Genomic DNA, 24,814 nt, shown 5'->3' on the forward strand with positions numbered 1-24,814 from the left:
CGAAAAAGAAAAGAATATTACTAACAAACATCAAAACCAAAATATGATAAAGGAGGCAACAGAGGAAATATAGCAGTCCTGTATCTGGATTCATATATCTCAAATGCCCAATGCCAACTAGTGGACCCAGAGGTTTACCAGAAATGACCAGCTAACCCATCCAAACAAATCAAAACTGAATTACATAAAAAACCAGAAAGCTGGTACAACACATGGTTGCTTTCACTAGAAGAAAACTATTACCTGTATAGCAGCCATTCAGTGATAACAACACTATACCTTCAACACAAGATACATTAAACAAAACTACCCCCGAAGGAAGACCAATAAATGCAGGGATTGACTACATATGCTCCACAATAGTTGAAAATATTGATCATCAACTACAGCCTCTCGTAAAGAATCTCCACTCCTGAATCATGGATACTAAAGGCAAATTATGAAAACTGGGCAACCTTGACTGGCAAGAAGAGTATGTTCTAGCCAAAGGATTACAGAAACCAAAACTGAAACTAACACATTTTGACACTCAATTACTGTTTCCCTCATTTTTCTAGGCATTATTAACATCCCCAGCACCACTACCAAGGGACTACCACGGTGTGAAGGCACACACTTTCGGAGTCTCTAGCCTTCTACTGTGAAATAGAAATATGGTTTCCAACTGCTGGTTCAATAAAAAGCATCCTTTCACCCATTCCCTGCAGGCCCTACTAAATGTATTCTAAAGGAACCAAATCCCAATCTAGGTACCCTCGAAAAATACCTTTTCAGGTAAACCCTCTGTGCAACAGACTCCGGTTTCTATTTTTTTCTTGTTTTGGGAAAGATACCATCACCCTTATTGTCATCTTCCACCACCCCCCTGACCCCAGAGGCTGTGCCTCTCTAAGGACCCAGTTCAGAAATAACGCGGTCTTTATATTTGGTACAACCCACCATTTAGCTATGGTAACCTAGTTTTAAAATTCCTTTCTCTACGACATGTTGCATGAAGCCCACAGTATAAGACCCGCCCGTAGCTAAAATACAAACCCCAAGAGGCAACCTAGTGATACCACAACATATCACTAATAAAGAGATTCCATTCCTAGGATGATGTGCACTATCATCCCTCCTTACACGTTGCCTGTGTCCCAATCAGCTGCAAGAACATGTCTATTTACCGGTTTGCTTTGAGCACGTATTTTAGTTTGTTTCTCACTAATCATGTGTTTCACAATGGTGACGTTCTGGAAATGTGTCACGCATGCTGTGATCCACCATATGTAAATGCAGAGCTGAGCCGGATCCATATGTAAGAAAAACAACAATTATCCGTTTCTATAACTTTGCTTGTGTTCTTGAATTAGTATTTAAAGTCTAAAAGAGTGAAACGCCTGTTAGCTGCAAAACTACAGGAGGACAAGTTTCTGAAACTATAAAAACAAGCATTGGCATAGCCAATAGGTCTCACCTTTGGGACCTTATAAGTGTTTAGCCATGCAACAGTTGATGTTGTTGCATCAAGGATATTGTGCTGCATAACTAAACACTTATAAGGCCCCAAAGGCGAGACCTATTGGCTATGCCAATGCTTGTTTTTTTAGTCCCAGTGCCTGTCGGAGGTTTAGCTGTGTTTACTTTTTAGACTGAATAGCGGCTGAGGAAACAATAAAGGAGAGAAAGGGATTAAAGAGCAGAAGAGGGTGAAACAACGGGGAGGAGGTCAAGAAAAGGTGACGAAAATGGAGAAGTTGCAGTGACACCGGAGTACAGGGGTGTGTTGGGTGCTGCACCTCATTTATGGCAGCATTTTAATACCAGCCGGGGGCTTGGATTCATTGCTTGCACTAGGGCCCATGACCCCCAGGCTGCCACACTGCCAGTCTTAGGTGGCAGTACGGGTCCAATTTCACTTCCACTTGCTGTGTACCAAGCTCATCAACCATAGTACTGCGCCCACAAAGCCACTGAAACCCCAAGGCAAGAAGGGAGAGAGAAAGAGAGGGGGGAGGGAGAGGGGGAGAGGGAGAAAGGCGGAGAGGGGGAGAGAGAGAGAGGCAGAGAGGTAGAAAGAGAAGGAGAGAGAGAGGGGGAGAGAGAGGAGTGGGAGGTAGCGAGAGAGAGAAGTGGAGAGAAACAGAGAGGGAGAGAGAGAGAGAGGAAAAGAGGGGGAGAGGGATAGAGAGAGGGGTAGAGAGAGAGACAGAGGGATAGAGAGGGGAGAGCGAGAAGGAGGGGGAAAGAGAAAGAGAGGGAGAAAGGGGGATTGAGAGAGAATGGGCGAGAGAGGTAGAGCGAGAGAGAAACAGAGTCGGCGAGAGAGGGGGAGAGAGAGGCAGAGAGGTAGAAAGAGAGGGAGAGAGAGAGAGAGGGGGAGAGAGAGGGGAGAGAGAAATGGGGAGAAGGAGAAAGAGCAAACGGGGAGAGACAGAGAAAGAAAGGGGAGAGAGAGAAACGGAGAGGGAGAGAGGTGGAGAGAGAGAGGCAGAGAGGTAGAGACTGAGTGAAAGTGGGAGACAGAGGGGAAGAGAGAGAGAGAGAGAGAGAGAGAGAGAGAGAACGGGAGAGAGAAGCTTCCAGAAGTCTCCGCGTCTCAAACGAGTGTGGCTCTCTTCCAGCGCAGCTCAGATCTGGCTTTAATGTGCTAATGCGCGCTTGCGCATGTTGCAGTCCCTAAGCTTGTAGTGCTAAAAAAACATGGCACAGGCGTATGAGACAAAGTACAAATAGCCTCCATATATTGGTGCATTTGTGTGTCTGTGAATGTTTGCACATCAAAAATAACCAATTGGCGGGTTTAAGTGAGGCAAAATATTTTCAATCAGCCACTTGCAAAGAGAGGCTTAAATATCATGCATGCAGCATACAATTCAACAGATTTACGGTTCTGTTGAATTATCCAAAAACTGTGCGCCTGAATGTTCTTACATTTTCGAAATCCCGCTGTCGCTCAGTTAGCTTTAACTCAATTAGTCCAGGTGCAGCAGTCATAAAGCAGAATGTTGCGGGTTTATCGTAGAGCGTGTGTGTAGCCCGTATCACCATCGCCATTTGTGCTGCAGTAAGAGTTACACTGCAAGTTTAGGTAAGGCAAGAACGGAAAGGTCTTGAAAGAGTCAGCTGCTGTGTTCTGTGAAGTGTTTTTATTCAGCTATGCTTATACATCTTTGAAATCTCGCCAGATGCATAAATTAATTATACAACAAATTGTCAAACACTGGGCAAGTCTGCATAACCCGTTTTAACTGAATAAGTCTGCTGGAAATACTTTGAAGGTGCTGTTTTGCACCTACTAGTTGCAGTTTCGACAATGTCGAATAGTTTTCTTTTTGACCTGCTGCATTTTTGAACAAGCAAAAGTGTCGCGGCCCCCCCCCGTGAAAGCGAAACTGATCGCGATCATGTAAAAGAGAAGGGGGGGGGTTAGAAATAGGGAGGCAGAAGCAAAATCGAGTCGGAAGAGGGTATGGGCGGATAAGGAAGAGAAAGCCGGGGAGGTGGAGAGCGAGGGCTCTCTGTAAACATACTGAGGGAACCACACGTGTGTGTGGCCGCAAAAGTGAAAGTAATTAGGCCAGCGATGCGGAGGAAGAGATAAGAAAGGCAGATGGCGGCGTACACGCGAGCGTGCACGCAAGCTTTATGCCAGGAAAAACTTGTGGGTAGAACTTGGAAAAGCCCCTTACTAAAAGTCGAGCAGCAGCACACGCGCTGCTCTAAGCTCGACCTAAAAAAGGGTAGTAGTTGTTGGGAAGCGCCCAGAAGAGGGGGAAAAGCATATAGCGGAAATAAGAAGGGGCTGTCACTCCAACTTTCTGTTCTGCCAAGGTGTGCTGAGTGAGGAAGAACGAGAGATCTCAGAATGGTCGGGTATTGAGCTTGCCCGCTGCCAGTGTAAGGGACATAATAAAATGATAAATATTTGGCTCTGTGTGGGCAGAGGTTGGCTTTTTCAGTACAAAGCTTTCTGGGGCGAGTGGTTAAATTCTGGAGATTCCAGGTGGCTGGGGTACAGAGAAGGGCAGAGTAGGACCGGTTTTATTGTGGGAGGAAAGGAAAGGATGCTAACCTTAGAGAGGGCTCACTGTAGTGGGAGTTTCTGGGAGGATAACGGCATGGTGATAACAGGGTGTAAAAAGGAACGCACAGGAGTAGGGGGGAGCGATCGATGCTTGATGTATAGAGGACTATCATCCGATGGACAGTGGGTGAGTGATGGGTAGGTTATAGAGAGAAGGGGCTCTAGTGGGATGCATATCCGCATGCAGAGAGGTAGGTAACCGCTTTGTAGTAGGGACTCGCAGAATGGTAACCGGTAGCTGAGGTGAAGGCGAGAATGGTGGATCGATGCCCGAGAGTACAGAGGTACACATGAAGGTACCTGGCAGGGAGGGCCACAAGGTCATGCTAGGCGATTGCAGAAGTGCACAGTGTAGAGGACGTATAGGAAGGGTAGTTGGAGAGTTAATTAAGGTGTTCCATGTATTGAAAATGCCCGGTGGGTGAACAGCAACAGCGGCGGTGCGGTGCCCTCCTGTGGGCCATGCTATCACTCACTCGTCATCCTTTTTTTTTTTTTTTTAAAACCTTTATTCGTGCATATTAAAAGAACAAATACGGGCCTACAACCTTCAGGCCGGCCACGATACGGTTAAGCACTGATACAAACATTACGGCCCCTGTGCTTCAACGGTCAAGATTAGCAACGATTTATGAATTATACACTGGAGAGATCCTTGACCCCAGGGAAAGGAGAAGTGAAGGTTAATTTTAAAGTTTTTCAAAATAATGTTATCAGGGAAAAAGTCAGTGAAGAATAAGAACCAAGGAGATTCGAGTCCGCACGATATCTTCACCACACGGGAGAGCAGCAGCATCATTAAAACAGCAATGGAAGTAAAATCTCAGGCAGTGAGGCAATGCAGTTATATAACAGGATAGTCACATGAGCAATTACGCACCCCTCCAGTGCCGCCCCCACTCAGTCAACCCCACACCCGGACCCAGAATCGAAACAAGTATAGCGCAGAAACATAAAAAGAAAAAAAAGGCCCATAGAACTAATTAGAAACAGTAAATTACCCCCCCACCCTACACCAATGCGGAGGCTACGGCCTGCCCCCCCCCCAGCATAGTGCCTGTCGCCCAATAAACCCGAAATATAGACAAGAAAGAGAGTAAGAATAGAGTAAAGAAAGATAAGAAAACAGTACACCTATGATAAAGGGGGTGAGAAAAGAATAGGACTATTCTAATCTAAACTCCCAAAAAGAAGAAAGAAAGTGGGGAGGAGCCTACGTATCATCAGAGCGCCCTAAACCATCGGCCATCTATGGCTTCCACACACTGAGAACCCACTACACCAAAAGCGGTCGTGTGAAAATGAATTGTCACAACAATTTAAATGAAGGAAGACAGATCGCGACGAGTGCGCACAAAGGATACATACAGTTCCAGTCCCAGTCCAGCCCATCCGTGAAACCATGGCGATATAAATCAGTCTAGCCCTGGCCCGATCGCGGGCTTGAGATTAAGCCAGCCCCTACATGAAGGCCCCGCATCCCGTGCAGACAAAGACAATATGGCCGCTTGGGAGAAGATGGTGAAGTAGAATCACAAAATGGCCGCCGACCATCTGTAGAGGTCCCTTTGTGCCCCACATAAAGTCCAGACATGGCATGTAGAGTACAGGAGTTCCACAGAAAAGAAGCAGTAGGCCACCGTGAACGAGTCCTCGAGGATGTTAGGTGTTGCTCAGCTGGATACTCTTGCAGACGCGGTGAGGCAGGCAACAATGAAGCAGGCAGCAATGAACGGGGAAACAAAGTATCCGCTGTTGAGCTGGAGAGCAATTGATCCTGGGTGCCGGGAAAGCCAGATGCAGGCACCAGTGTAGCACGATCACACACAGCCGTTGCGTCCCCGCAAGAGGACAAAAGCACTGGCAGACCCACGCCGTGTTGATGACAAACGGAGCGCTCACGGCCCGCAGCCGACAGCATGGAGTCAAACTGCTCACTCAGCGCCTGAAAGCGAGCACACATTTGTAGACGAAAGTCCCGCAGGACGGCCAGAACGGAGCCGCATGTCAGCGGAGGCTGCACCCCCACATCGGCAGCAATCCGGGACGGCACTGTGGAGCTGGTGTCTGGTGGAGGGAGGGCGAAGCGGGCAGCGGGCAAGACCGGAGTATCACCCCCCAGCCGCGAGCAGGCAAACAACGCCATGTTTTACCGCCGGACTGTACAATGGCCGGGGGGGGGTCGTAGCAAGGAGTCAGTTCCCCTCAGGTCTGCGCCGCAACTGGGAAAGCCAACAGTCGCCTCCCTTCCCTCGGATTCTCTTTGCAGCCGACTAGGCAATAGAAGAAGGGGGTCGGCACCCTCCCACAGCGCGGTCCACAGATCGGGGCAGGAGACCCGCCGCACCGGGGCTTACCTTACAGCCCCAGCCCTTCAGGCGCAGGGTGCAGGAGGTGTCTGGCCGTCCCTCCCCAGGCTCATCTGGCGACAGTCCGTGGTGTTAGGTGAGGTCGGGACCGCGGGGCTCGGGTTTGCGCTAGCGGGTCCGGTGACTGCGGAGCTTCCAGGGGGCCGGCAAAGGCCACAATGAAGCAGGGGTCCAGGGCGGAGAACAAAAGCACCAAGAACTCCGGCATCCGGGCGGGCTGAGACTTCGGGGAAGCGGCGGCGTGGACAGCGCGTCTTCGCACACGTTTCACCTCGAGAATCGGCAAGGATAGGAATCAGGATGATAGTCCGGGGCCAAGGACCGACGGAGCCGGGCGCTCAAGCGTCTGCTCCGGTCGCCATCTTGGCTCCTCCCCCACACTCGTCATCCTTTATGGTGTTCTCCTCGGTGATGGGTTTGATGGGCGCAATGCTCTTGTTGGCCGTGCTGTAGTTGCGGAAGCAGACGGTCAGTTGCTCGTCAAAGCCACTCACCAGGTCCTCCATGGATTGGAAGGTGCCCATTTCTCCCCCCAAGAAGCAGTTATCCAGATCCGAGAAGTCCTCCAGCCTCAACAGGGGCACCGTGACCTGGGGGTAGGGGGGGTTACAGCGGCTGCTGTGGACATGGGGAGCTCGAGGTGTTGGAGTTCACCTGGTCCAGGGCGGAGACGGCGGGTTTAAACTCGTAGAAGTCCTGCCAGTCCTCGTCGAACTGGGCCAGCGGAGCGGCCATGGCTGCTGTGCCAGGCTCCCTGTCTGCAATCCTGCTGCCGCAGCGCCCAGACCACCTTTAGCACCACTGTCAATGCCGAGCAGAGAGCAAAACAACCCGCAACAGCCCTGCCCACAAAGAGACAGCGGTGGGCTAAAAGGAATGTTTCACAGACGTTAATGCCCGATGCAGCAAAAAACGCACAGAAAAAGAATTTATGAGTGTGTAACGGATTTGGCCTTGTATCGTGAAAGCATCTTTTTTATCAGTATCTTGTAGGTAAGTGATTCTGTAAGTTTAGTTTTATCACCCAACTCAATAGTACTCTGTAAATCTTAACAAGTACAAGCGTGCGCGGCTGCAGGGGGAGGAGGGGGCCTGCGCGATTCCCTTGCGGGAGCGAGCGGCAAGGCGCGATAATTGCTATCATATGGCGCCAGCTGCTCGCTCCCGCAAGTGAATCTCCAGACATGCACGCGTTGCCATTGGAAGCAATGCAACGCTTGCACGTTTTTGCAGGGAAAGCTGTGCCGATGACTAAAGGTCTCTTTCCTATGTAGCGCATGCGCGCTGCGTAGGCGAGACCTAAAAAACTGATGTAATAAAAGATCGCATCTCCCTACCTTGGAGTAAAAAGCAATTTATTCATAATGAATAAATGTATCCTATGTTTGACATGTAACTCTCATATCCCACTTCTTGCAATCTCAAATCTCATCTAGAATATGGGATCAGATTTGAAACTATTAGATTAGTAACCCTCTGGGGTTGTATCCCATTTATTAATCTTTGATGCAAACATGTAGCAATGAATCATCCCCAGTGTATGTGTAAACAAACAGTGTAAATGCAGAACCCTGCCAGCAAAAAGTTACACTGTCCCATACTGTATTTCCTTCTTTATATATGTGCTACAAACAGTGGTCGAAGTGGGGAAAAAACGTAGGGGAACTGTGGGCGGAGAATCAGAGAGCGGAACTAACCCAGGGATTGGATCAGTGGGTGGAGTCAGAGGTGTGGCCAGAATGGGTAAAACATTCCAATTTTTAGTATTTGTTTGCATTTAACTGACCAGTTACAGCTTATCATGTTATTTAATTCAACCAATGGATACATATGAATATTTAAGGTTTATGTGAGTTATCGACATTAAAGTACATTCCCAAAGTGGGTTATGTTTCCAATCACAGAATGTCCCAAATACTCTTTAAAGTGGAAGTACAAGCCATTCGTCTCCGAGCCATGGAGTTTCTGTCATCAGCACTTCTCCCTTTTTCCACAAGAGCAGTTCAAACATGAATGGCAAAATATCCTAGTTTGCAAATGTTTTCTATATAATTATGACTCTGCCATATTTGTCACATAATACATCTGCTGAATAATCTGACAATTTTAACTAATAAATTGTTTGTGGCTCAAACGGATCAAAAGTAACAAAAAAATTTAACTTGTGTTTCTACGAAGCGAATGGCCCTTTGCAAAGGTTGACTGATCACATTTCTCACTGCTGTATTTGTATGTTACAATGGTACTAATAAGGAAAAATATTTTCAGAGACTGTTAGCATGTGTAAAAATGTCAAAATAATAAAGTACCAGAAAATATACTACATTACGCTGCAACCTTTTTTTTGCTGCATAATTTAGTCAATACTGTGGCATAATTTTGTCCTTCTTTGCTGCATAATTTTAATGGCTACAAAGCAGACAGCACATGTTAAAAGTGCTTGTGAATGAAGCAGAGAGACTGTGAAGTTTGCAAAATTAGTTTGGTGTGCGTGCAAATCCTGCCTTGCCGATCCTTGGTGAGTTGCAGCTACTACTGTTTAAACAAGGCCAATTGAGATACCAATGGGTGAGGTGGACTGGCCTCAAGCGCATGGCCGGCTTTAGTGGTGGTGGCTCCCTCTGCAACAATGTTTGTTGGTACCCCCTAATGACCACCTCTCCACCATGGATTCCCTCACTACCACCCTTTAACAGTGCCCTTCAAGTCTCCATAACCACACTCTCTCTTAGATGCATTTAATTTGATTTACAGTGCCACTCTTACCAGTGTAGGGTGTCAGAGCACTTTACATCACACACATTACACAAAGACAATCAATTGTACATGTGTAGATCACTGTATACGAAATGTTACATAAAACTAAGGACTACAAGGTGTAGGAGTCGCATAACAACCTTACTAGTAGGCAGTATAGTTTAATAGTGTTTGGTCTGGAGAAACACAAACTCTGAATTCAAAACGTAATACCATGGTCGGGGATCTCCTTAATAATCAAAATTGATTTCTATTCAAATGGAATATTTTTTGCAACATTAGGATAATCAAAGACCGGGGGAAAAAACCATAACGCTCTTATTTATACCTTGCAGTTTGCATGCAGTTCTTAGATGACAGTTAATAGCCCATTGTTCTATGTTAGGATTTTAACTTATAAACTGCAGGTAAAAACAAGATCTCTCTGACAAAAGCAGTAACCCACTGACCTAATTACATTATGTGCACTTTGTGATCTGCATGGTACATGATCCTTGCAGCAGGCACATTAACCCTTTGTGTTACCTTTCCATGAGTCAAAACTCCCACTAGAAAAAACTCCAATCTCTCTCTAGGAAGAACATTAATCACCAGAGTTATCATGACATTTTTATTGTTGCGGAAAATTGCTGGAGGACAGGAAGGAGGCAGCAAGCACTTTTAAAACCATAATATAGTTGCAAACATGACGCCCCCCCACCCACAGTCAGATCTGTTGCTGTCACACCGGTCGCACTGCCCTAGAGCAGGCCGTTCTCAAGAGCCCTGTGACCGAAGGTGACAGAGTCACCGTTGCTCTAGCGTGTGCTGCTTCGTAGACCTGCCCTCAAGACTGGAGGTCAACTTCAGTATGGATTGTGGGGACAGGCCTTCAAGGTTAACCCACACTTGCACCCTGATGGTGCCTAGACACCAGGGCTTCAAAGGTCTTGCGGGGCCTTCTAAGGTCTAGCATGGGAATGTGCTCCCTCAGGAGAGTGGTCTGGGGAACTGGTCATGAAGGCTGAACCTGGTTCCCCAGTTCCAAATTCGGCAGCTCTAACCATAGTGCCACATCCTCTCTCCTACGGAACACCATACTGCCCCACTTAGAGAAACTTGCACTGCCTTTAGCTACAAACCAATTGTGCCCCACTATAAACACCTGGATGTGACTCAATTCAAATTACACACTAGACAAGAGCAATATGCTGGCAAAAAAAAAAAAAGTAGCAACATCCTGGAAAAAGCAATCACTCATAGGAAATGCAAGATTAAGTAAAGCATGTGAAATGTAAGCAGGAACAACATGCTACCTTAACGCTTTTACACTCACTATTCAGAAATCAGCGAGTGCTTTAGCCTAAAAAGTTAAGGACATGACTACAGGGCCCGGAAGGGACCCGTTTCAATGTCCATTGTTTTCCAATCCGCCCATCAATCAAGCATTGCTGCACCCCCGGGATTGGTGCAATTTCCCACCCGGGGAAAACAACGCTGTGCAAAGAAAGACAAGAAAACAAAAGTAGCACTTCACTGACAAACTCTGTAAAGTGAAGCTGATGTGTTTGGGTGTGAATAAAATCAATCTGGCCCCTTTGCGACCACTCTGTTTTGCTTTATTTAGTTATTTCTTTATTTTTCATCATTTGAATCTTGTATTCCCCAGGCTGTACTTTGGAATAGAGGACATTTCCAGCAAGAATGTTTTTCTTTTTGGATCCATTTCACAGGGGAACAAATAAGCGAAAGGAGAGGAACGAGGGGGTGAGTGAGGAGGAGCGAGACAGAAAGGAAATAACAGGAAGAAAGAGAGGGGGCAGCTGCCAGCGGCAGAGCAGGAGAAGTGTACTCTGTCCTTGTCCTCTCTGGCCAAGAAGGAAAAGACATTGTCCTTTTCCTTCTCTGCCCACACACGCCCGTCCCGAAAACCGAATCTTTCTGTAGCCCTTGGCTATTTCTGAAGTCCTGGGACGCATGCGTAGAATAAAAAAACGTAGGGGAACGGAATCTAATGAATTAAAGAAGTAGGGGCACGCTGTGCCCTGCCAATCCCACACACTTCGACCACTGTCTACAAAAGAAGAGCACATTTTATAATCCTTGTTTTTATTTCCTATTTTTATTTCCTAACAAAGCACAAAAACTCACATTTCTCAAAACATTGACATATATATCTGCAATCTCAGGCAGACAATGAATACTAAAAGGATGTCACTCAAATCTTTCTAGAGAGTACTAAAATCAATCAACAAATCATGTAACATAAAAATAAAATAATAAGTAACGTGTTATATGGTCCTATACTGCCACCACAGGATTGGATGGCACTTAACCACAAAGCAGAACCTTTTGATGGCAATATAGGCCCATATTACATAGTTTTACTTTATATATTCCCTCTCAATTTTATTGTAAGATTTATTATTGTAATGTTTCATTTGAACATTTTAACATATTGAATGTTACTTAAATCAGAATAATTCTAAAATACCAATACCTAAACATATTAATTCACTCACTACCCCTACACACCCATCTCTGAATCCAAAAGGCTCCTTACTACCCAAATACACTACCCATCACGGAACCCTAATACATCCTTACTGCCCCAATACTACCCATCCCTAAACCCCGATATCCCCCTTCCTACACCTAAACATTACCCATCCCTGAATGCTAAAAACTTGTTAAAACCATGTCCAACACAGACACTATCCATCCATGAACCAAAAAAAAACCTTAATGCCCATTTATACTACCCATCCCTATGGCTTATACCTGTACAAAATAATCCCCTTACTGTCCCTGTACACTACCCATCCCTGAATCCAAAAGTCTCCTTACTACTATGATACAATACTAAACCTAAGCTATAAAAACTCCATACACTCCCTTTACACTACCCACCCTTGGATCCCAAAAAACCCCACCAAACCTATACACTACCCATTTCTAAAGATTAAAAAACCCTACTACTCCTATATACTACCCATCTATGAATCATAAAAACTCCTTACTACCCCATACACTACCCATCCCTGAACCATAAAAAAATCTTTACTACCTGTATACAATGCCCGTCGCTGAGGCAGAAAAACTCCCTAGTACCCCAATTTGCCACTCATCCAGAGCCCTACAAAACCCTTTTCAGCCCTATACACTACCCAATGCTGAACCCCTAAACCACCTTATTACCACAACACACTACCCATCCTTGAATCCATAAAGACCTTATACATTGTACATTCCTGAAACCCTAAAAACATTTTGTTCAATGATATGCTACCCACACATGAAACCTAACCACTCCTTACTACCGCCAAACACGCTCCATTCCTGAGGCCAAACAACTCCTTACTACCCACACACTGCCCATCCCTGCTTAACCCTGAAAAATACCTTAGTACCCCTATTCACTACACATGCCTGAAACTTAAAAATCCTCACTACCCATATTTATGACCTTCCCCTGAACCCTAAAAAACCCTTACTACCCATCCATGACCCATAAAAACTTCTACTACCCCTACCTACCCCATGATACTTATGCACTGCCTACACCATAGTACCTCTACACCATCTGCTACGGCTCCCCTTACAACAGCTCCTCTGCACCTACTGAAATACTACCCCATCTGCCCATACTATAGTCCTATAGTATCCTCGTCGCCACTTTTGTTATGTAATGAATCACAGGAACTTTGTAGTAGTTAGAGTATTTATTCAAGTTCATAGCAAAAAGGCCAACACAGCATCAAGCAGGAACCGCTCCTCTCAACTCCAGTCTCCAACTGATCATTGATGACACCTGGGGATTCCATGTGTCATCAATGATGTAGACTGTGGAATACTTACACACGACTAAGTAATAATAATAAAAGACAGACACAACACATACCATAAGCACTCTGTGTACCTCTAGCTAAATCCTACTATACGTGCCCCTTCATGCCAACATCCTAGTGCCTACACCACACCCTACATCCTAAAGACCTTTACCCTGCCTATACCACATTACAACTACAACTACAACTACCCTACCTGTATCTGAATATCTATAACCTGTCTGTATCTCAGTACCGCTGCATATCCCTACAATACATGATTATCTCCAGCTAACTGTCCTCTGGTGCATCTACCCTGTCTTGTAATCTAGCAGCTCTCCTCCATCTGCATCCTCCTACATAGAGATAACCTAGGTTTCATCTTCCCTTTTCTGGTGTTTGCTTTTGAATTTTCTAAATTTCTTTAAGGGAGGTTTTTTCCCCCTCATTTTAGATGATCTAGAAAATGTAGTTTCACCAGCCTGGGCCGGAGTCGTAGGGCAGGTGATTGCCATTTCGATTTTTCTCCAAAATGAGGTAGAGTCCTCACACAGACATTGGCTGTGAACTCGGTACATGAGAAGGAGGAGGTGGTGGTGGTGGTTTGTTTAGGGCAGTGACAGGCCTGTGTTCTCCTTGGAAGTGAGGATCCAGCTATGAATGCAGAATGTTCCCGGCTCCCAGGGTCATACTGCCTCGGTGACCTGTGCACCGACCCGCTGTATTGTCACCAACAAAGCACGCGCGCATCAGTCCTGACCGGCTCGGTAACTGCATCCCCGGCAGCTTCACCACCAACCACTACGCTCTTTTCTACACCATTTATTTTCAGTAAGCTCAAACTGCCCTGTTTACGGCCCTTAGATTCTGTTGGTATATGTTCTTTATTGTCTGCAATTGGTGTGGCGCCAATACACTGGGGTGATGTTAAGTGTGCAAAGGTATCCACGTACAGGGCTCCCAACTGACCTGGAGTAGGTCTCCACGCCTGGTTACATGCCAGGAGGACACGCATCTTCTCCTAAGTCAACCTGTACTTTCTAGTAGTCTTGGGGCGCCTAAATCCAACTGACATTACAAAGCAAATATATGTTTAGTGGAAATAATCTGTTTTTATCTGCACAAGAGGTGCTTTCTTTACAGGTTCTTTCTTAAGAAGTGCTCTGAGAGCACTCTGTAGAGAGACAGCAGAAAACAACATGGTCTGCTGCCCATGAAGAATACATCAGGAAATCAGTTTACAAACGAGGGGTTGGGGAAAACATTCGCACATAACTCCATTGTACACAATTATTATGTACTCAGGGGTTAGAGCAAGGACTCATGGTTGTGCACTAGAAAAAGTCTATGTATTTATAGGGGTCAAATGAGGACATCGCGAAGTAATTGCAAAGGCCACAAATCAATTGATGAAGGGCAACGGGATGAATGACACAAACCACGGAAGAACCTACCTGTTCCAGGGGCCAACTATAGCATCCTGCTTCAATCTCTACCGGCTTATCTCCCTACCCTGGCTACAAGGAACCTGCCTCTTTGCGGCACTCTACGGTTCTTTCAGTACGGCCTTTCTCTTTTACAGTCAACAGAGATGTGACACATCCCCCCCTTCATGGTGGAAAAACGAGGCAGTCTACCTTAACAAACACTGCTCCCACTCATGTGTGGTGAAAGTGATGTAATGCTCCCCTGTTCCTACTCAAAGTGCGAGCTGGTCACAAAAGGAATCCACAATCGAAGTCTAGCCTGTGACCAGGACCCTACACAGCCCATGAGACATGAGTCATGACCAGCATACGGACCACTTTAAAATAATTGTTTTATGTATGCCTAATTTGGGTGCTGAATGCTCGTTTCTTCCTGTCCTTCCTAGTCATTGTGCCCAGGCGAAAGCTTGTGAAAATATCCACCCTCATAAGTGGTTGACTGGTCAAAATGTGTGCCAGTCTCCTCTCTCGATTGGCAAGAGCCTCCCTGGGACGTTCGCACAGAATTTAATAAATACTGCCTCTTAGAGCCAGGAGGTTGAAGAAAGATGTGCCTGAAGATCTGTGTTGATCCAATAGAGCTACCTCAACTTGGAGCTACAAGCTGCCTATTATTTCTCTTCCGCTAGGACCAACCTGGAAAGAATGTCTTCTTAGGACCAGACAGCGGCTGCCAGGAGTACCCCTCAGCATCAGACACTAGCACCAGGGTCTGCTGGCCTGACTGTCTGCCATAATTAGAGGCCATGGTGTTGGTAATAACCAGCCAAGCCACAGTAAAGAAGTGTTGAGATTTCTGAGTGCAGGCAGTTAACTAACAAACATTGCCCTGCTTTGAGGGAAATACTAATTTGAACCATCCAAAACTTTGTATCCCTCCATTTTTCTCCTCTCATGCATGAGTACATTCTCTTCATCTTGCTGAGAATATCCGGGGCCATAACACCCACTGGTGTGCTGCACAACAATCTGGAGATGCTTCACCTGTGTTGATCTCCATCCAGAGTGGCATCAATGTCCTGCAGCTAGTAACCTATATATTGGATCCAGGAGAAATCCCCTTTCCCAAGTTCCACTTGCCCTCAGGTTAAAGAAAACCTCACTTCAGTGGAATATAGACCTGTGCATTTCACTGATAGTCTAATCCCTAACTCGGAGTTGCCAGGAACCCAGTTTCCAAAAACTCTTCCCCCGGGGCACATTTTATCATGATATAGACCCAACATTTCCTAATGCCTAAAACACAAATTCCAAGGTGCTATGATTATCAGGCTACCCTGGGGCTCCAGAAAATCTTGAGAGTGGCCAGTGTTTTTTGTGTGATATCGGGTAAAGAGCCAATAGAGTTCTAGGACACTGTGGGCATCTCAAAACTGTACCCACAAGGACTAGACATCAATGCAGTACTAAAAACTAATTTCATGTTTTGGGTTTTTCGACCCAGAAAATTACTCAGAAGCCTTAGAATTCAATGCCAGGGGTCACACAAACTGTGGTGCTTGTCTGTGGGACTCATTATGATTCTTGAAATGTCCCCTGTGGTTCGACAAATTTACTGTCTGCATGTCTGAAAATGGACGCAGTTATTACCCCCCCTCCCTCGCTCCCTCCCGAAGGCCTGAAGCCAGAGGTTTTTGCAGACATTGTGTCTTGCGTTCTGCCTAGTGAGCACAAATCCTGCTCCTCGACTAACCTACCACCCTTCAGAATCTAGGCAGTAGTTGTCGTCATACTGTGGAACGCTACATAAATAATTGTATCTTAGAAAACCTAAAGACCAGGAACAGAAAATGTTTTCATCCAAACCTGGCTCAGCAATATGAATCCTGGACAGATTCAACGCCAACATTCACCTAATGCCAAGTCTCTCCATTGGCCTGGTGGCAACTCTCTCTTCGGTTAGTCCGCACGCACTATCGAAGCGTAAGGAGGATCATCTTATTCAGCGCACATGTTGCTACTGTAAAATTTATCCCATAATATACATCGGTTGAACTTTGATTATCGCCTCATTTCTGGCTTCTTCCTTTCTATCAACATATATCTGTACGTCGATTTTATCTATACAGATATACATAAGAGTATACTATTATCCTTTACTATTGACCTGACCTTCTCACAAATCATCACTACATCAATTCCTATTTTATGCATGAATTATCTACCATTGAGATGTCCTCATTCAATGAATTTTATATCAAGTTATGAATGAAGCAGCTGAAAGCAGAGTCTATGACAAACTATGAAGAGACAATTCAGGGCAATCACTCCGGTGAAAACAGGATATCACCGTTGTTGAATTGTGGCTTTTCCTGATGAAGGCATTTCCCCAGTGCCGAAACGCGCGTAGAACACAACAGTGAAACATTACTGTGCCACATTGTTTGTTTATCAAAACAAATATCTAAATAAGTTTCTGTACCACTGTTCGTCTATTATATGTTGCTTTTTAAATGTCAATGTGGATTATATGAGAGTGTGACTGTAGACATGACTGGTATTGTATGATTGAATTTCCTTATAATTGAATTGACCATTAATAAAACATTTTTGTGCTTTCGTAAATAATTTAGTTGGTTTTTACTTTCAATTAATTATCTGGTCCTTGTTGATTGATTGTCAGTTATCTTTGTGTATATTATCAAAATTATTGCCTTAACTAGTTACATTGGCAACTCTCTCTTCCACGGGAAGTAAAACCATTCCTCCCACAAAACGGCTTCAGGACTGCTGTTGAGTCCCTTGTACCTTTGTATATGAACAGTGGCAGCACCCTTCCCCATGCCCCCACAATAGGCGCACTAAAGGCCTGCTACACGCCTCAATGAGGGCCTTAAAAATATCAGCACATCACCACCAGGCTGGTAAAACACCAGTGACTCCACTTGACTGCCCGTACCATCTCCAAAACCAGCTGCATCATCTACAAAGCATCACAACAAGCACGCCTTCTATCAGGCCGACAGGCTCACCACCTACTGTGGCTCTCAGCACACATGCCACCAGGACACTTTTATACTGGGGATGATGGGTAAAAAGAAAAAAACAAGGCAACAGGCCTCCTCAACTTATGCACTCTAGATTTGAATGACATGTCTGCATCGGTCTGGACTGCCACAATCCTGGTCCAGTTTAGGAAACAGCAGCAGACACACCCCTTTAAAGAACTGTCCATCACGAAGAAGCAGCACCCCACCTGCACACCCAGCCTTCCCTCCAACCACTCATTGACTGTATCTTTGCTTTTGGACCCTGTACACCACACTGCCGAATGTTGTTTAGGTTTGCACAATGCAGCTACCACACACACGTATCCATAAAATGTTTTAGACTCTTCTGGTTTTCGTACATTTCTCGATATGACGGCTAAATCAATATAAGTGGTAAAGACAAATGTGTTTTACAAGAAATACCTGTGTCTGTGCCTTGACCTTTCGTGTGTTGGATACACCTTGCGTGTTTTATTGGACATGAAATCCAATGTCACGCTCCAGCTTCCAAGTGAACTTTAAGTGTGGGACCTCAGCTACCAATAGAAAGAAAGTGAGGAAACCAAGGGCGTCCGAGCGAACTTTTAGAATACAGGAAACTCTAATGTCAACCTACTGCAAGCTGCTCCATAAAACCTATTGAGTAGTCAGAGAACAATAAAAAAAAATAAGAGAAATAGAATTAAAGCAAATATTAATAGTTACCAATCCACCACAGGCGCTGAGAGACACGAATGAGTTGTTATGAGTAAGAACATGTCCAGTGTAAAAGCAAGTCTGGTTGACAACGACCGGGCTCAGCGTGACCTCGTCGCCAGGTCCCTTCTCTTCCACAATAAACCCCGGTGCCAGGAACTGGAGGCTGCGCTGTAGACGCAGGTACATATCCCTTCCAGAGGCTTCCATGTGCACGTACAGTGAGTCGTCTCCTGTCTTCCCTCGGTGGACAGAGCGATGCCCCCGGCGGCTCCGCCCCCTCCAACCAAGCAGCATAGGTATGTCATCCGCCGTCACTTCCTGGGGCACCACCACCTCTACCTCGGGTTCCGCAGCTGGCAGGGCAAAAACAAACTGGGTGAGAGGTGAATGCATGGCACGGTTTCCGTGTGAAGCAGAACAGTGCACATGCTTTGCACATCATCACATGAGCACGAGGCCCTGCAGAACACACTCCCTGATGCAATGCATGTATACAGAACATTTATCAGGGTACATACAGAATTTCGCAGGACCTTCCCTAAAGCACAGTTGTGTGAAACACCTTGAGCACAGCACGGGTATAAACAGGGACCTCCATAGGGGGCGTATATATACAGCACCTTTTAAAGGTAGGCACTGCACCGCCCACAAGGCAAATTGACAAACATCATAAGAATTGTGCTTTAAAATGATAGATTCTGCGAAGTTCTGGTTCGTGGCAGTCTCACTTTACTAACAGAAATCACTTCTCAGCAGGACTGCAATAGTTTTAATTTCCCTGACACCATTTGTCTCGGAGCTACTATACTCTAAGGTGCTCTGAAGTGGCTGCAAGAGGACAGGTTGGGTTAAAAAGACACACCAGGAACACACAAACACTGCACTCTCAACAGCAGGACGGACAACCTACAAAGGGACAGCGCCCCCTCCCCCAAAGGACTGCAGCCATTTTAATGAGGGTGTAAGAACCCCTTCTCTTCGTCACTGCAATGGAAGTGGGACACCCCAACATCTTCTGTAGAACAGCGCTGCTGGTAATGGGACACTCCCAAGAAGTGTGTGCAGGGCTGTACTACATTTCACAGAACAATAGTAGCTTCCCTCAACAGTCCCTGAAGTGAGACGGGACACAGGGCCCTGCAGCACTGGAGTACTTGTCCTGGTGAAGTATCGACACCAATGGATCACTCTCCGTGGAGCAGCGGTGAGACTTTTCGAACCCGTTGATTATGACAGAGGCGCTGGTGCTTCTCTGCGGAGTTCCAATGCAGGGTCAATGGACTTAAATCAGACACTGAGGACTAAAAGCTAGTGCAGAAGGATAGAGGACAGAGAACACACCACAGCCTAAGCCCAAACCACAACAGGAATAGTTAGAGTGAACCGTGGCAGAGTACAGCGGTGTAGGAGGCGGGTGTAATGGTATGAGGAATGCACCACGGCACAGGTCGCATCCAAATGATTGCCAAAACCTTTGAGCTAGTGGTTGGGGAGTCAGGGGGTTGGGAGGGGCGTTGGAGGGGACATCTTCTCCATCAGCTATAAATGGGGGAGATGAGGAGGACCAGGCAGACAGAGCCTCCATCAGTCCAATCTCCCTACCTCCCTTAAATGAGAAGGGCCTTTTTCTCTCAGGAGGGAACTGATGCCTGTAACGAAGCAGGTACTGTCTTTTAACACATTTCTTTGTGTGGTCTCATCATTATGTCGCACTATCTCCCTAAATTGGTGTCATTGCACATTTAAAATAGAGGTGGACGTGCAAACAAATTAACAGGATGAGCCGAGCCTCTTGGCTTGGCTCTTAGAGCCCGTGCATGAGCCGAGCTCTGAAAATATTAGCCATATAAATCTTACAACAAACATCACATAGAAGTATAAAACATGATTAAGTCCAATTTCTCAATTGAAAAAAATACATTTATTTTACATGCAGAACTTTTTACATTACACTTCTCACTGTAGCACTGTACTTAGAAGTACTTATCAAAAGTTCTGCCCCCAACCCCACCGTGGCGGGTGCCATTAGTGAACTACAAGGCAAGACGGCTGTCACATGAACGCTGGATGTGGCCTGGATTCAGGTAGATTGAGCAACATTAAAGCCTATTAAATCAAACACATGATTTAGTACAGCTGCAGTCCTGACTCTTGAGGGTACTTTCATTTGATTTGCGATCGTGAATAAAAAGAAGATCAGCAGAATAAAATATTTGCCTAAGATCACACAACTTTGCAAGTCAGTGAAGCCATGATTAATGCAGGTTTTCTGCTTTCACTCAGTACAAATCAGGGACTACATAGTTATCTATGTGTCTCTCCTTTTATACCTCAAATGTCAATGTTTTGCTATACCTCTTGTGCGTGAGGGTAGAGCGAGTTTGGCAGGCAGAAGTCACATGAAAGCTCGGCTCGTCATGGCTCGAGTTTCGAACAGGACCTCGAGCTGAGCCAGAGCCAGGCTTCAGGCTCGAGCTTTCAGCGACTCCTTCACCTCAAATTTTAAGCAGCACTTTACTGCGCCTTCAATATCCACCACTTCCAAGGCCACCACCACCCAATATCTCCTTCCGTCTCATCCCGACTCCGGTCAACGAGCTCCACGGAGCCTCGCGCCATCATTGCTTTCACCTGAGCTCCAGCCTCGCGACGCCTTCAGAACGTTTTAAAGCTGCAGCCAATCCGGTGACTAGAGGCGTTTCTATCCGCGTGAAATAAATCAACCGGGAAGGAAGTGTACGATGGCACTGCACAGTAGACTTGCTTTGAAACAAAGTACGACTGCACAGTCCTTGGAGAGTGAAGTGCGCGCGCGCGCGCACAACCGGAGCTGGCCCCGCGCCGCGGTGATGATGCTAGAAGCATACGGTCAGCCCCTGCAGGCCTCCCCGGGCCACGTTCCTTTCAAACACAAGCCTGTAGGCGTCACAGTGAGGATTAGGACTGGCACGGCACATTCTGGCGCGCCAGACTGCACATGCAAACAAAATGGCATGTGTATTTGGTGTTTTTGCACTTCGATAAGCAGCAAGGTGCATTAGTCCAGACCTGCACAACGCCAGAATGAGCATGGTGTTTACAGAAAGGAAGACTGGTCACAGAGAGAGAGCAAACAAAGAGAGCAAGCCTGCAAAGGAGAGACTGGGCATGCAGGGGAGAATGGACTGCCAGTGTAAGAGAACAGAGTGACAGGGCCTGCACAAGAGTTAAACTCTATCTGCATAAAGGGGAACGAGGCCTGAAAAAAGATGAGGATGAACCCGAAAAATAGGACAAGGTGAGAGAGGGCAGAGATGCTACAGAAAGATACTTGAACTGTGAAAAGGGCACAGAGAGACATAAGTCCTGCTGGCCTGCTGTAGTGATGGTGGTGCAGCTTGAGTATACGGCTCCCACCTCTGTCCTTGACCTGTGTGTCAGTTTCCCCGATCGGGTACTGATAAACCGTTCTAAGCACCTTGTTCTTTTTCACTAAGCAATCCACCCTACTGAACTATGTTCATGAACACTACAACTCCTCCTCTGTCCTGAGGAAGGCTCAGCAGATTTAGCTCGCGGGTCAACACACTGACGCATCATATCACTTATTATTTTGAAAGAACTCATCATTAAGCTCAACTGTGATTTCTCAATATTTAGGACTGGTGGATTTCTTTTTTGGGGAGGGGATTTAAGCTCCAGGACAGAAAAGGCACGATTGATGGAGAAACCTTCATCTCCAGAACGGAGACACCGTGATGCGGCGTTTATTTTTTACCCTACATCAATGAGGTCATATGTCCTCCGGCAGAAGAAAAAGGTGACTGTCCTAAAGTGACCCCCTCAGAGCCAGAGGCTGTCTCTTCCACTGTAACCCCAGAGTCTCTCCCTCGTAGTCACCACATGGATTTGCCTACTCTCCCACAAAACTCATTCTACTGTTCTCATCCCACTTGGCACTTTCTCTCTCGAACCCTCAAGCCCCCCTCGAGGCTCTGTCACTCGCAGCACACTGCAGCCTGTCTCCCACAGTCCCCTCGTGACACTCGCCTGCAGCCGTCACCAGAGCTGCCTCATTCACAGGCAGCCTGCCGGTGCCGGGTCTGCAGCCCACGGGGGCGCGAGCGTGAGCCGGCACGAGAGCTACCTCTTTCCCAGGCAGCCTGCAGGTGCCGGGTCTGCAGCCCTCGGGGGCGCGAGCGTGAGCCGGCACGAGAGCTACCTCTTTCACAGGCAGCCTGCCGGTGCCGGGTCTGCAGCCCTCGGGGGCGCGAGCGTGAGCCGGCACGAGAGCTACCTCTTTCACAGGCAGCCTGCCGGTGCCGGGTCTGCAGCCCACGGGGGCGCGAGCGTGAGCCGGCACGTCACCTGTCAGCTCCAGGAAGAAAGGCCTGTCGCTGCCTCTAATTTCTGAACATGCGGAAGGCGTGCAGTCACCCAGAGGCAGGGCGACGGTGACAGGCGTACAGTTCACTGGAGGCACATCCTCAATGACAGACGTGAGCCGCCCTAGGGGCTCCCCACTGACAGACACGCAACACATGGCTTCTCTGTGATAGGTGCGCACTGAATCAGGGGCGTCCCTCCACCCTACAGTACCCCAGTAATAGGCATGCACTGCACCATAAACTCTCTCTGTGGCTGTCGTGCACCGCACCAAATGCAGCACCACAGACAACCCCACTATCACCAATGAATAACGGCACTGCACTAGAGACGACCCCATAGTCACAAGTGTGCACGATTCCACACAAGCTTCCCGTGTCAGGTGAGCCCTGCATCAGAGGCACTCCCCCCTCCACAGATACACACCCGCCGTGCAGGCACCAGAAGCAGTAGGAAAAGCCTAGTGACAGAAGTGCACTGCATAAGAGACGGCCTCCGTTCCTCGTTCACAGCAGCAGCACATCAGTGACAGGAGAACAGAGAGCACTGCAAGAGAAGCAGTACACAACTTACAGGCGTGCACAGGGCACTGCACTAGAAATGACACCCTGCCCCGGTGACAGTCGTGATCTGCACCAGAGGCAAGCCTCGAGTACGGGCATGCACCGCACAATAAAAGATCACCATTGTCAGTCGAGCACTGTATCAGAGCTATCCCCCCCCCCCCCCCCCGCCCACAGTGGTTGTCGTTCACAGCACCAGAGACAGCACCTGGGTGACGGGTGTGCACTGTACCACAGACAAATCAACTCTCGCCTCCAAGTGACTGACGTGCACTGCACTATAGACAGCCCCACGGTCACAGGTGTGCACTCTACCATACAAGCCTCCCTGTGTCAGGCGAGCCCCGCACCAGCGACAACAGAAGCACAAGCAGCAGAAGGGCAGTGACAGACGTTCAGAGTCCCCAGGGGTTGTCGTGCAACTGCACAGCGCCAAGAAGCCCTTTTATCTTACGGTTCAAGGAGTGACCCAGCATATACCAAGTTGGTGTTAGAAAGCTACATAAATGCGGAGCATTCAGAGATCAGAAGATGACGTGTGGGTAAAGAGGCTAGCTGGTGCAAATATGAAACACTTGGACACTCGCTGGAACCAGCGGACGTGTAGTCGTGGATGTTTTGTGGGCTGGGATTGGGAATGATATTTTCGATAGGATACAGCCTCGGAACACTGAAGTGCGTCCACGTGTACATGAGGGAAATTCTATGTGGAATCTTGTCTACTTGGAGGTAGCCGTGATGCCGTACGTGTGTGCATATGGTCAAGAGTAGCTGGAGGTAATGATTATCTGACCTCTCCCTCCCCCCCCCCCCCATCCATTCCCGGCATAGGGGAGATGCGCCAAAAACGACGTCTGCATCCACAGCTGATTAGCCGGAGGGGAGGGCTTTTCGAGTGAGTTACACTGAGAGCCCACAAGGGGAGAAGAGCAGGCTGGGCTGGGGGCGAAACGGGTGCAAGTTTACTGTACGGTTGCGGGGTCCGATTCTGGGCAGGATACAGCCTTAAGGGCAATGTGAGGGTTTCAGGGGTTGGGGGGGAAGCTGAAAGGATAGTGAGGCCGTGAGTCCACAAGCGGGTAGCAGCAGCACCAGTGCAGCGGGGTTGAGTGCATTCTAGGGCTGCACGACTGCAGTCCACCAAGAGCACCTACCTGAGGCCGGGGAGAGTAGCAGCAAAAGCAGAAGACGCTGGAAGACGCAGCTCAACATGGCGAGAACGGAGACCAGAGAAGAGAGAGCCGCCAGAGAAGCAGAGCCCGCGGAGGAGTAGGGACAGTACAGCAGCGGTCCGTGGACACCCGCAGCAAGCAGCGAGAGATCAGCGCTGCGGACAAACCAAGCCTGACCAGAATGCAGTCGGAGACACAACCTACCGTATCTGTGCGCACCGCCCAATGGGAGGAGCCAGTGGGGGCTGGCCTCCTTTTTCCGTCTTTCCATTGGTCAGTACAAGCTGGGTTGTGCCTTGGATACACGTGCTGGGGATGTAATAAGCAGGAGCTGCCACCAGGGGGCGTGCTGTAATAGAATGTAATAGCGCAGATCCCCTCAAGCTGTATTGTGTTAGGAGAGTGAGTACAGTACCCGGAGCAGTGTCGGCGTGTGAAGTCAGAAAGTGTTAGGACTGGGGTGGTAGAGGGTATGGGGAGGTTGAAATATGGCAAAATGGTGCAAAGTTCCAGCACATTTTATTACAAATTGTGCTGGGT

At 47.4% G+C, this 24,814-nt stretch overlaps 1 protein-coding gene across 2 annotated transcripts in view; it reads right to left on the reverse strand.

Annotated features, from left to right (window-relative positions):
• ADAMTS17 (ADAM metallopeptidase with thrombospondin type 1 motif 17) overlaps window positions 1–24,441 on the reverse strand; it is a 957,220-nt gene extending 932,779 nt beyond the window's left edge. For both annotated transcript variants that reach the window (XM_085644533.1, XM_085644532.1), the window contains exons 1-2: window positions 24,257–24,441; window positions 18,181–18,527 (exon numbers count right to left, since the gene is read on the reverse strand). In XM_085644533.1, coding sequence (XP_085500659.1) covers window positions 18,181–18,527; window positions 24,257–24,314 — 405 coding nt within the window. In that variant the 5' untranslated portion in view covers window positions 24,315–24,441. The remainder of the gene's footprint in view (window positions 1–18,180; window positions 18,528–24,256) is intronic.
• Between the last annotated feature and the right edge of the window lie 373 nt (window positions 24,442–24,814).

This window comes from Triturus cristatus, chromosome 3_1 (genome assembly GCF_964204655.1).
Source record: "Triturus cristatus chromosome 3_1, aTriCri1.1, whole genome shotgun sequence".
Classification (NCBI taxonomy): Eukaryota; Metazoa; Chordata; class Amphibia; order Caudata; family Salamandridae; genus Triturus; species Triturus cristatus.